This window comes from Hypomesus nipponensis, chromosome 15 (assembly GCF_054491055.1).
Source record: "Hypomesus nipponensis isolate SF chromosome 15, ASM5449105v1, whole genome shotgun sequence".
NCBI lineage: Eukaryota > Metazoa > Chordata > Actinopteri > Osmeriformes > Osmeridae > Hypomesus > Hypomesus nipponensis.
In genome coordinates, this window is record NC_140375.1 from 9,124,834 (window position 1) to 9,136,839 (window position 12,006).

The 12,006-nt window shown below is 43.0% G+C and overlaps 1 protein-coding gene across 4 annotated transcripts in view; it reads left to right on the plus strand.

Annotated features, from left to right (window-relative positions):
* limk1a (LIM domain kinase 1a) overlaps window positions 1–11,799 on the plus strand; it is a 37,260-nt gene extending 25,461 nt beyond the window's left edge. For all 4 annotated transcript variants that reach the window (XM_084673645.1, XM_084673646.1, XM_084673647.1 and 1 more), the window contains 13 exons: window positions 1,032–1,141; window positions 1,799–1,996; window positions 2,340–2,445; window positions 2,596–2,783; window positions 3,347–3,533; window positions 3,816–3,902; window positions 5,273–5,404; window positions 5,594–5,653; window positions 6,111–6,176; window positions 6,861–7,029; window positions 7,316–7,371; window positions 8,038–8,195; window positions 8,404–11,799. In XM_084673645.1, the coding sequence (XP_084529771.1) occupies window positions 1,032–1,141; window positions 1,799–1,996; window positions 2,340–2,445; window positions 2,596–2,783; window positions 3,347–3,533; window positions 3,816–3,902; window positions 5,273–5,404; window positions 5,594–5,653; window positions 6,111–6,176; window positions 6,861–7,029; window positions 7,316–7,371; window positions 8,038–8,195; window positions 8,404–8,578 (1,692 nt within the window). In that variant the 3' untranslated portion in view covers window positions 8,579–11,799. The remainder of the gene's footprint in view (window positions 1–1,031; window positions 1,142–1,798; window positions 1,997–2,339; window positions 2,446–2,595; window positions 2,784–3,346; window positions 3,534–3,815; window positions 3,903–5,272; window positions 5,405–5,593; window positions 5,654–6,110; window positions 6,177–6,860; window positions 7,030–7,315; window positions 7,372–8,037; window positions 8,196–8,403) is intronic.
* The last annotated feature ends 207 nt before the right edge of the window (window positions 11,800–12,006 follow it).

A 12,006-nucleotide genomic window follows, 5' to 3' on the forward strand; every position in this document is an offset into this window, starting at 1 on the left:
AGGGAGATGCACCAGAATATTCCCTTTCTCTACCTTTCCATAGCTGTTTCATTGAAAGCCATCTTTATTGGTTTCTGAATCCATTAAATTCCCACAAATTAAACCCAATAAGCATATCACCTTGCACACCCCCTCCACACACACCATATTTCATGGGACCTTCTTTTGTTCCTTAAGACTTTTCCCATCTCACACCTCCAACCCCCTCTTGAACATGGGGAATTGGGACATGGGGGGCAGATTGTTGCGGTTCTGAGTGGCCACACCCACCCCCAAATCCCTCCACTGCAGGGAATAACAGAGCAAAAGAAAACTCCAATGGATTGTAGGATACTGGAGGGTTTTATTTGGGGGTCTTCAACCTCTGGTCTTTAATAACCTCTATAGGTCACAAGGTTGAACCTCTGCTGGATAGGTCATCTGGTTTAACCTCTGGTTGCTAAGAATCCTGTATAAATTAACTGGTTCATGCTGAAGCAAAGCCCTGCTTATACAGCCACGTGGGTCATTTGGTGAAGCCACAACTCACCTGGGGGCATAGATCAGGGAGTGTGGTTGGAAAAAAACTGAAAGCCTGGAGCCTTGAAGATTAAGTAGCAAGACCCTAGTTGGGTTTTGTAAAAGCGTTTCTGTTTAACATGGCCTATCCTTTACACAGTACTACAGAACTTTTGTTGCTAGCAGCTGAGCCAACAGCAAGTCCACAGATATTCTCAACCACTATCAACAGCTGTAGATCTTTTCTCTTAATCCGTCCGTTTCCTGCTCTGTTTCGGGCCATAATTCAGTTTTCTTCTCTGACTCTATTTGAGCTGCCGATGACTGAGATCATTTGTATACTCCTGGCCAAGAAGTGCCCTTAGATATCTGCCAAGTCAGCCTGCTTGTGATTAAACTAAAAAAACTCCCCAGTCCCCATAAACCTTCTCTTACCCTGGATCTTGTCCTAATTTTAGAATATTCTTTGTTGTTCTGATTACGTTGTTTATCTGACCTTTAACCCCCCCCCCTTCTCTGTCTTTTTTCTGCAGGTCGCAGGGGAACAGAAGTACCACCCAGAATGCTTCACCTGTCTCAACTGCAGAGCCTTTATCGGGGATGGAGACACGTACGCCCTGGTGGAGAGGTCCAAACTCTACTGGTGAGCAGACAAAATGCAGCTAAGATGGAAATAATAAGCGCCTCTCAGGTTGTGTGTTTTCTGGGATGTTGTCATGAAAAAGTTGTTGGTGTACTTCAAAAAGCACAGGCACACTCGCTCACACAAAGTTTACCCCACGTTTGTATCATTTTATGCTCTCTCCCCCTACAAGCACAGGCTGTTGCCTCTGGGGCACACACACAATTAATACACAGGCTTTTCTCATTCATCCTCAAGCTGGGCATAGTACAGTACAGCTTGCTCAGAACATTCCCTGCTTAAAGGTCTGTATCTTCTCAGTAAAAATCAGGCTGTCTGCCTGAGTATCATTGTTCTGTAACGTGATCCCTGTGGCCCAGAGGCAGAACTAGGAACAAACCCTTGGTAGACACGCTGACACGAGGCTGAAGGGATGGAAACCCACAAAGCATCCATTGTCCATCAGTCTCTTTCGGGATGTGTTTGACTATAGATTGACTTGCCCTTTAAATGTTAAGTCACTTTACATCCATTCAGGGAATGTGACGCAATAATCACAATGATGGATTGTTTAAGGTCATAAAGTAAATAAATGACAGCAACAGTCTTTGACGAGTCCCTACCATGATTCATGAGTAACACAGGTTTTGTTCCACTTGGTCCCCTGTTTCCCCTCAGTGGTCACTGTTACTACCACACCATCGTGACCCCGGTGTCGCTGCCGGACTCCCCGTGCTCCAGGATCCCTCACACCGTGACCCTCGTGTCCATCCCGGCCTCCACTGATGGGAAGCGGGGCATCTCAGTGGCCATCGACCAACCAGTCAGCCCCAATGGCTACAGCCCCGAAAACTGCCCCACCGTCAGAGTGTCCCAGTGAGTACGCACCCGCCGAGCCTTTCAAAGGTGGAGCGGCCAGAGCACATGGCAAGCAACTAGCAACTGCAAACTGATTTGTTTTTGGAGTGGTGTGGATGTGGGTTTGGGTTGGGGTGGGAACTTTATCTTATTAAATGCATCAATTGAAAAGGAAATGAGAAAGCTGGTGAGAAGTAGATAAGGTTTTTTATTCATTCAATATTAATCCCTTCGCAAAACCTTTATAATCAAAAGGATGTGACACTGTCCTGATTGTAATCCACCGTATCAGCATATTGACCATCATTTGCACCAGATGTTTTGTTAGGGGACTGATGTTGGTTCCCTGTGACCTCCTCAGGGTGGACCCTGAGTGTATAAGCCCTGACGTGAAGAACACCATCCATGTTGGAGACAGGATCTTGGAGATTAACGGCACGCCCATCCACAATGTTCCTCTGGATGAGGTAACAACCTCCTCTTCAACCTCAACAGCTCTCGAATTTAGCATTAGCATGCTACACATGCTAGCGCCATATTAAGTGCTCTACAGGAAGTCATACTACTAATGCCAAATAACCATTCATTGTGCCAATGTTGACTCACCTCTGCCTCAGATCGACCTCCTTATTCAGGAGACCAGCCGACTGCTGCAGCTGACCATCGAGCACGACCCCCATGATCAGGGGCAGGAGCAGGTGGACGGACCCCTCTGCACGCCCCTGTCCGAGGGGCCAAGCCCCATCCTGCCCATCACACAGCCCCCCAACCCAGACATCAGCAACCTGCGCTCACGAATGATCACGTAAGGACCACAATGATGTAATGTACATGAAGTCACACACAGTAGAGGAATAAGACTACCACAGTTTAGAGCAGAGATGGTTTATTTGTTTTTTGAATCACTTTTATCTTGCATTTTAACATATTTATCTTGGAATTTAAAGGAAAGCATATTCCATTCTATGTTTACATAGGTATTTTTGAATCCTAGTGGGACTTTTGTTGAGGATTTAACATGGTTGATTTAACAGATATACAAGCTGGGTTACATGTTCAGTGGTTATCTCAAAAGTAGTGATTAGTGTACATGTGTAACTGTTTGATTATCTCCCTGATGCCTTGCCATTTTGGCTAATTAGACGCTGATGCTGGGTCTAATTAGCTCCATTAAGGAGCTAATTGCTGGAGCTATGCTTTATGACAGGGTTGACAGGTGCATTTAACACCATGAAGTAAATATGGCTGCCTGTTGCTGATACTGTCTGACAGAGGAATTTTTCTCTCTCTCTCTCTCTCTCTCTCTCTCTCTCTCTCTCTGTCTCTCTCTCTCTCTCTCTCTCTCTCTCTCTCTCTCTCTGTCACCAGGAGGAGTTACAGCATTGATAAGTCTCCTTGCTCCAGCAATGCGGCATCCCCTCTCTCACAGAGGAAAGACATAAATCGCTCCGAGTCTCTCCGCGTCGTATCCAATCGGACGCACCGGATTTTCCGACCTTCTGACCTCATCCACGGAGAGGTGCTGGGAAAAGGCTGCTTCGGACAGGCCATCAAGGTACAGCTGATGGATGGGAGCAATTAAGTCCGAATTCCTGTCTCAATCCCAGAGGGTATTATACTGCATTCAATCAAGCAGTCAGAAGGGGGCACCATTGTGGCACGTTTCTGACAAGCATACTGTAATTTAGGTTGTTGGGAAAATTCACTCAAGTAGGGAACAATTATGTGTGTATTAGGCAAAAGGGAGAACAGATTTCTGGACATTTTTTACTTACATGCTGATTGGTTGTGCTTGATGATGGTACAGGATGATAAGATCACTGTGTGTGTTTTCCAGGTGACACACCGAGAGACAGGCGAGGTGATGGTAATGAAGGAGTTGATTCGCTTTGATGATGAAACACAGCTGACATTCCTAAAGGAGGTGAGTGACTCCTTCCATAAATGTTTCTAATCGGGGCTTCTTCCGTAAGCTCCCATCATTTGCTGTTGCCATGGTAACTTTGTCAGCTTCCTCAAACTGAAGGATGACTTAGTGACTTTCATTGATGACCGAGTCTCCCTCCCAAGGCATTGCATATCTGTTTCTGTCAGACATCTCTGCCTGACTGGCCGTGACTCATGGCCCAAGATCAGTGACCACATTTTTCTGTCCCTCCAAGGATGGCCTACTATCTATCTACAATCTAGGGGGAGTGTCTGTCTGGGTCAAGTGAAGTCAGTCATTAGTGGGAGTGGACGTTTAGATCATGAAGTGTATGTGGAACCTCCTGGTCTGAGGCACGGACATTCCTAAAAGTCTATTATTGTAGATCAGACTAATTTCCTCTCATCTTAAAGCACACATGATGTCTCTCTGCCCTGTCATTACAATGACTTGATAATTAGGGAAGATACAGAATTGTTATTGGGCTCGCGGAGTGATTATTTTCTTTTTGAGAGGAAAACAGAGGAGAAGAAATGGACAGCCTACACTCTGCTGCTCTGCAATTTGAAATGGACACCAGACCCAAACAGCAGGATGTCTATCCTGAGACCAAGCATCAAAAGCTAGAGAATTAGAAAAACAGTCTCCCCAGGCTGTTTGTGTCTGATTACTTTATGAGCTGACTGAGCCCTTCCCTGATCATTGGTGTGTGACAGGCTTCTAATAAACCTTACAGTAATAAAACTTCACCCCAACATTCTTGCAGTTGTTTGTCAGTGGGAGGTCTTCTTATTCTTTACGGCTGGCAGAGTTATTACAGGAGTTAGAAGCGTGAACATGCTTCCCTCATTGCCCTTGGTGTTTCCTCAAGAGCTGGAGTAAGCTAGCCACAGCTTAGAGGGAGAACCTGCTGGAATGTGTGGAGGCTTAAGAGGGTTAACGGTATGAGTCGAAACAGACGTTGGGTGTGTTTGGGTTGAGAATAACTGTGTGTGATGGGCAGAGGGGTTGGGCGGTCAGAGGGTGTGTTTGTTTGTTCATAGGATGAACGGTCCTCTCATTCTCATACTGTAACCCCATGAGGGTGGGGACACTTTCATGTTTTAAGTGGAAACGCAAGCCTGTGATTCAAACATGACATTATAGTTTCATAAACTGCACTTTGTGGTCATCCTGACCCTGAATATCCACTAGGACTGACAATGGTGGCCAGCACCCTACACTCTGTAGTACCCTTGGCCAGCTCATTGTGTTACTCCTCAATGCTCGCTGAAACTTCAAAACAACACAACGGGCAATTCTGATAAGCTTCTGTCTTCATTAGTCGAGTTAACTTAGTTTAACAGTGTGTATCTTCCACTTTCCAGGTTAAGGTCATGCGCTGTCTGGAACATCCCAATGTGCTCAAGTTCATTGGGGTCCTCTACAAAGACAAGAGGCTCAACTTCATAGCTGAGTACATTAAAGGAGGCACTTTGAGGGAAATCATCAAGAAAATGGTAAGACCGTTTTGGCTGTTTGAGTTGTCTGTTACTTGTGCATCCGGTTGGCTTGTGTGTGGTCAGTTTGGTGAATGTGTGTCCCTGTGTGTTCGTAAGTTCCATCAGTGATTACAAGTTTTTAATTAGTGAAACAATAAATCGTCATTTTTTAATTATTTTTTTCTTCTCTAATTTCTGTCTGAGCAGGACAGTAATTATCCATGGAACCAGAGAGTGAGCTTTGCCAAGGACATTGCCGCGGGCATGGTGAGTAAATGACCCATGACTCCCAAATAATACAAAACAAGGACAGTAAGAGAAAAAACACTGCCCCAAGTGAACGCACCCCCAATACCCGACACAGGACCTGCAGTGCAGTGATTCATCCACTCTTCAGTAATATTAACCTCTTTATGCCCCCTAGTGAACATATAGGGGAGGTGCAACAAGAGCATTCATCATAGGGTCTGAAGAATTCCCTCCTACGAAACAATGACAGCATGAAAACGGGTTGTCATAGTGCAGCCTTTTGATTTAGGCTTTGTGATTCATGCCGCACATGAGTATGGATTAGAGAACATGCTTTGTGAATGCCAAGTGTTTAATACAGAGAGAAACACTACAAGTCTGTTCAGGGATTTAAGATTGAGATTTAAACCTGACTTCTATTTTCTAAATCTCCTTTCTTTCCTCTTTTCTTCCTCCCTTGCTCTTCACCATCAAGGCATATCTGCATTCCATGAACATAATCCACCGAGACCTGAACTCACACAACTGTTTGGTCCGAGAGGTGAGCGCTGAGGACGTGAAGTGTGTGTGCAAGCATCTAAGTGTGTGTGTTAGTGTGTAATAGAAAGAGAGATAATATGGAGTCTGTTAAGTTTGTGTGTTTTCTTTGAGGATTTAGACAGTGCACCTGTCCGTCCAGATGACATACTGTAGGTTTGTCTCGATGACAGACATCTGACAGTGAAAGAGGTGGAGGCATTCCTAATCCAGAGAGACAGAAAAGCCTTTGTCTGGGTACATGACAGTTGTATGAGTTCAACAATGTAGTATAGAATAAACTTTCACACCTAATGTTGTGAAAACAGATGATGTTTGACGAATTTGTTACAGCTGATGTCAGAAAAGCGAAAAGCTTTGATTATACCATGTTCAGCCTAAAGGGCAGTGGAAATATTTGTTTTTGTGTTGAAATGTTAAAGACAGTGAGACAGTACTCTCCGCTGTATGTTTTAAAGTCTACTTAGATATGAAAATTATATCTTTTTCTTTCTGCCTGTCTCTCTCTCTTTCTCTCCTTTACAAATATACACACACAATTTCATCAGTTTTTTTTATTTATTATTACTGACACAGTTTTATTCTGCTGTTAGACGTAAAATACACACTGTCTCTCAGTCCCTGTATCCACTACTAAGAGTGGTGGACCATATCTTTGACTCTCCCCTCCCCACATCTGTTCCTATAGAACAACAGCGTGGTGGTGGCAGACTTCGGCTTGGCCCGACTCATGGTGGAGGACAAGAACCAAGACAAGTTGTTGTCAGGGAAACTCCAGGGCCTCAAGAAACCTGACCGGAGGAAGAGATATACCGTGGTGGGGAACCCCTACTGGATGGCCCCTGAGATGATCCATGGTGGGTTGTGTGTTTGTGTGTTGAATGTGTATTTGTTTGTTTAGGTTCTGTGTGTGTATATGTGTGTGCACACAGTGCTTTTCTTTTTTAGAAGGCAGCAGCAGCATCCCAGTGCTGACCTTCTGTAACTATGAATTGCACGCCACTCAATTACTCAGCGTGTCTTTAAAGAGATCAGATTCCTCACAAAAAAGGTCATAATAACATTCTTTGTAACCCACATCACGGAGGTACCCTCAAAGCGTCACTTGCCTCACATTTTCCTATGCAACGTTCTCCCACACAGGAAAGAGCTACGACGAAAAGGTGGACATCTTCTCTTTCGGCATCATGCTGTGTGAGGTGAGCGGTCCTGACAACTCTATTGTGGAAATAAACCCAGAAGAATTATTGATTATATTCCAAGTCTTGGAAATCTGAATGTGCTCGTCTCTGAGTTTGAGTGTTTGGGACCTTCAGCAGCATGGTAACTATCAGGGTTCAACAGGCTCTGGCTCTGTTAAAATGCTTAAAATATCGCTGTAGCCTCTCCACATGGACATCATTAGTCGGAGACTCCAAAAGCGTCTGGGATTAGAGAGGAGAAAGAGGCATTCTCTTTATGTGGCCGTTCCACTGACTGAGAGGGGAGGTTTGTGGTGGTCTGGGTGGAATATTTTGCTACGTTTTCTGGTGGTCCATCTATCTATCTGAATTGAGGCTGATCCTGTTAAGAAGGGACTTCTGCTCTCCTTTGTTGTAGTGAGTTTCCTGTCCTTACGTAAATGACGTTCTAGGTTTGCATTGCTATGAAATGAGTCATTAGTAGCATTGTTTAATTGCTAATGATTAAACTATGTCTTGCCTCATCTATTGTTAGAATCAATATAATTATATCTACTAGTAAAGCACATTGCCAACAATCTGATAGTAGATTTTTTTAGTCATAATTACTACACAAAAATACTTACTTACTCTGCCCATTCCTTTGAACCCCTGGCCCTGACCTGTTTGTCTCTCCCTTGCCAGATCATCGGCCGGGTGAATGCTGACCCTGACTACCTACCCAGGGCTGGGGACTTTGGGCTGAACGTGTCGGGCTTTCTGGAGCACTTCTGTCCCGCTGACTGTCCACCGGCTTTCTTCCCCATGGCTGCACTGTGCTGTGACCTTGACGCTGAGAAACGGTGAGACCAAAAAAAAAGTAGTATCTGGAGGCTACAGCTACTCTTTTTTTTTTTTTTACTAGGTCCTACTATGTTATATCACACTGTGGGGCAGATTGTATTGGTGTTAGAAGTTCATACCGTACTTCAAGAAAGACAATACAGTGTTAGTGATCTCACTGCTATTAAATATCAAGAAATGCTTTCTGATTGGCTGGTCTCTCCACAGCCCCGCATTCACCAAGCTAGAGGAGTGGCTGGAGAACCTGAAGATGCACCTGCAGATCCGCCTCCCCATCGTGTCTGAACTGGACCAGATGCACAAGGCATTCTGGGAAAACCACACCAAGGTGGCAGTGCGGGCAGAGAATGGCCTGCACCCTCACCCTGAGCAGCCTGAGTAGTACAGGGGATTAACGAGCTGCTGCTAACCCTCTAAGGGTGGGCTAAAGGAGTGGTGCCATGTTGTGGCAGGCATTAGGGAGTGTAATGCCTACCATGGGCAATAGAGTGGATACATTGAAATACCCAAAAGGGGGTTTCAGGATCTGTCAGTACCTCTGCATGCCAGGTTGGCCAGAGTGGGCATGAGCTGGCATGGGCCGGTATAGACTGGCAAGGTCTTTAGACTCAGGGGTGAACGAAGGTGTTAAAAACACAAGTGTGAATTGCACTCATTCAACTCAAACCAAGAAATACATTTCACTACCATAGCTTGAGTATGCTGTAAAACATTGCTGCAATCAGTCTCAGCTTTGAAATCCCAAATCAAGTCATCTAATCTGGAATCAAAAGCCAGAGACTTTTCGCAATTGTTAAGATTACAAATATGATGTCCAAGCAGATTCAGTGGCCTCAGCAAAGCAATGCCTTTGTCTCAGCGTCCCTGCAGAGTATTTGTGCGTTGTGTGTTTGCAAGTGTTCCTCTGTGTGACTGATTCGGTTTGGTTTTGGTTTGGTTTGTTGTTTTGAAACCGCTTTTGAAATGCTAAGGAAAAGGACCCTTTTTATGTGACGCAGAACACATAACTTGAGACTTCACGCACAGTCCAAATGTAATATATAATGGAGCAAAGCTTTTGAGATTTTAAAAACTTTTTTTTCTTTTCTCCTTTAAAACTGCATGACCGTAGATACTTTTGTTGAATCTTGTCACTGGTCTCCCTCTCAACTCTTACTGGTGACACCAAAAACGGAGTCCGTATTTCTATGGTTCTTCTGCCTTCTGTGTGCTATGTCGCTCTCTCTCACCATGTGTAACACTGATTTGACTTTGAGGTACACGTTTTTCATAACTTTGGTACATTTGCCCAATTCGTGTGAGCCTGTTCCTCTCATTTATCGCACTTGAGTTGGGGTGAAATCTCATGTACTCAAGCTCATACCTATGTATATAGTAGCTGGTGATATTGTAAATGTTTTAAATATTGTAAATGTACAGACATATTTTGTATACGTATGCTACACATTGCTATATTTTTATTGGGCTAATGTTGAAATAAAGGACAGATAATGAAAAAGGAAAAGAAAAAAAAGAATAGCCAGGCAGTAGCTGATTATGCTGGGGACATGTATGTACCACAAAACGTGCATGTTAAAGTCATGCTGGCGCTCTTGTTAGTGTGTTCAATTCAATCTCGAAAATCAAGCTTGTGTATGGTTTTAAGCGTGTCATCTAAATGTATAGTTCCTCCTCTGCGGTTTAAAACCTTAACATCAATTATCTTAACACAGAATCAAGTATTTGAAGAGGCAGGTATTTTTCATAGCATCAAATGCAAGTGTTGGAGTCCCAGGCTCGTATAATTCTCTCTTGGAGTTTTGCGGACTTTCTATTCTCATAGGGCATTAACTAGCCTGGATCCTAGATTTTCATAGTCCCATTCTGATCAGGCAGCGTAGATAAGTGCCGAGTTAATGTGTCTGGTGTATGACAATGCATTTTTTCTTGCCATGTGGAGCTCCCTTTAGGAAAATCCACTGTTTACACTCAAAAAACTGTTAGCTGTAAATATGTCTGTTTCAGTCTGTCGAACATTCTGTGCTCTATCGCCCTGAAGAAAAATAGCTGTCTTATAATGTCTAATCAGTCTTTAACTCATTTTATCGCTATATCCCTTCCTCGTTCTGCTTCCAGTATCAAACTCATTTACTTTATATGTCTGTCTACCCATTGCTCCTTTTCCACTGTAATATGAGCTGCATGGTGTACTGGCTAGGTGTGTAACCACTGCTACCAACCTAACCTATTGTTTTAGGTTATAAAACAAAAGTTATTGCTACATACTGTATAAAAAAAAACTGGCAAAAAAATAAAAAAAATAACAGAAGGTGTACAGAGAGCTAGGGGCTGAAAGAGAAAGAAAAACACAGCGCCTCTTGATATGAAACCACTTAGATATTTTATTATATATTTAAGTAGGCTATTTTGATTTGCACTATATTACAAAATGGCTATATCTGCAGCCATTGTTTTTATTTTTCTCTTTTGGGTTAGGCCTACTTGTGATTGGTTTTGGTTCAAGTTGATATGCAAGTCACTGATAGAGCCTTTGCATTTTAGGGTCCTGGGAAACGTATATCTACATGGCAAACTGGAGAGTTAGGCAGCCATTTTCTGATTTATATGTTGAAAGAGAGGAAAGAAAGTCTCTTATCTTCCTTAGCCTACATGTGCGCTTCTCTATTGGTGGCATGTGAATCACTGTATCAGATTTAGGAGCACGTTATGGACTGCAGCTACAACTGCAGGCCGGTGGAAATCACATTTTAGAGAAGATGGTGAAATCTATGGCTTGTCCTTGCTTGAATTTTCAAACAGCAGGTTATATTTTAACATCAAGCATCTTCATGGATTGAAGCTCTTTTCCAAAAGTGCTCCAGTATCCTACCGTATTGCCAATCTGGAAACCACCCCTAACTGCTTCCAGTTTGCCTTTTCATTGCTTCACTTCACCGTCAGAAAAGGGTTTCGGCCACTGTTAGACCACTGTCATCTTACTCAACATTGACTTAATGGTAGACCGGATACTTTTGGCTCAGGGTTGTAAAAAATAGGAGGGTCTTTACACTTTATTCTATGCCGCGAAAATATTCAACAACAGAATGATAAGCAAAATGTCTCCAATGAGAATGCATTCTTTTGCATAAAAAAAAAACAAACCCTTTTACACATAATTTGGTTGTCAGCGGGGCATATGTCACTTAGCCATGAGTCATCTTGTCCAGGCCATGCCAAGCATGTTACGTGTTTGTATGGATGTGTAGATGATGAGAATGTTAACACTTCTTTGCAAAGGAAGTACCTCTGAACAATGCTGTGCCTTTGTTTCAAAGCTAGCCTTGCCAACGACTCAAATTTGTTTTGAACTTATTTTGTATCACTAGCTCAAACCCGAAGAAAGGATTTAATATTGTTGCTGATGTTTTATGATATTTTCTTCTTGTTATATTTATATTTCCTGACCTCCATTGTCATTTTTCATAATTTAGGATTATGATTTTTTTTTTTTACACAAGCTGTGAAAACAATTCTGCACTTTAATCTTGAACGTGAACATTGAGAATCCAAGGAGACGACTGTATTTCATTGCAGCTGGAATAAAACTGTTGCTCCTTGAATCAATTAATGACTTTGCTTTATTTGCATAGCGATATGCATTTTAATTTAATATTGTACACAATCCACATAAATAATAAGACACATTGTTTAGACCTAATAGGATACATGCATACATTTCTACGAAGAGAAAGGTATAGGCCCCTATCTGCGTATCCAACAGGTTGACCTATTCGCAGACATTTATAGCCTACCATATGTTATAAGTGAAAG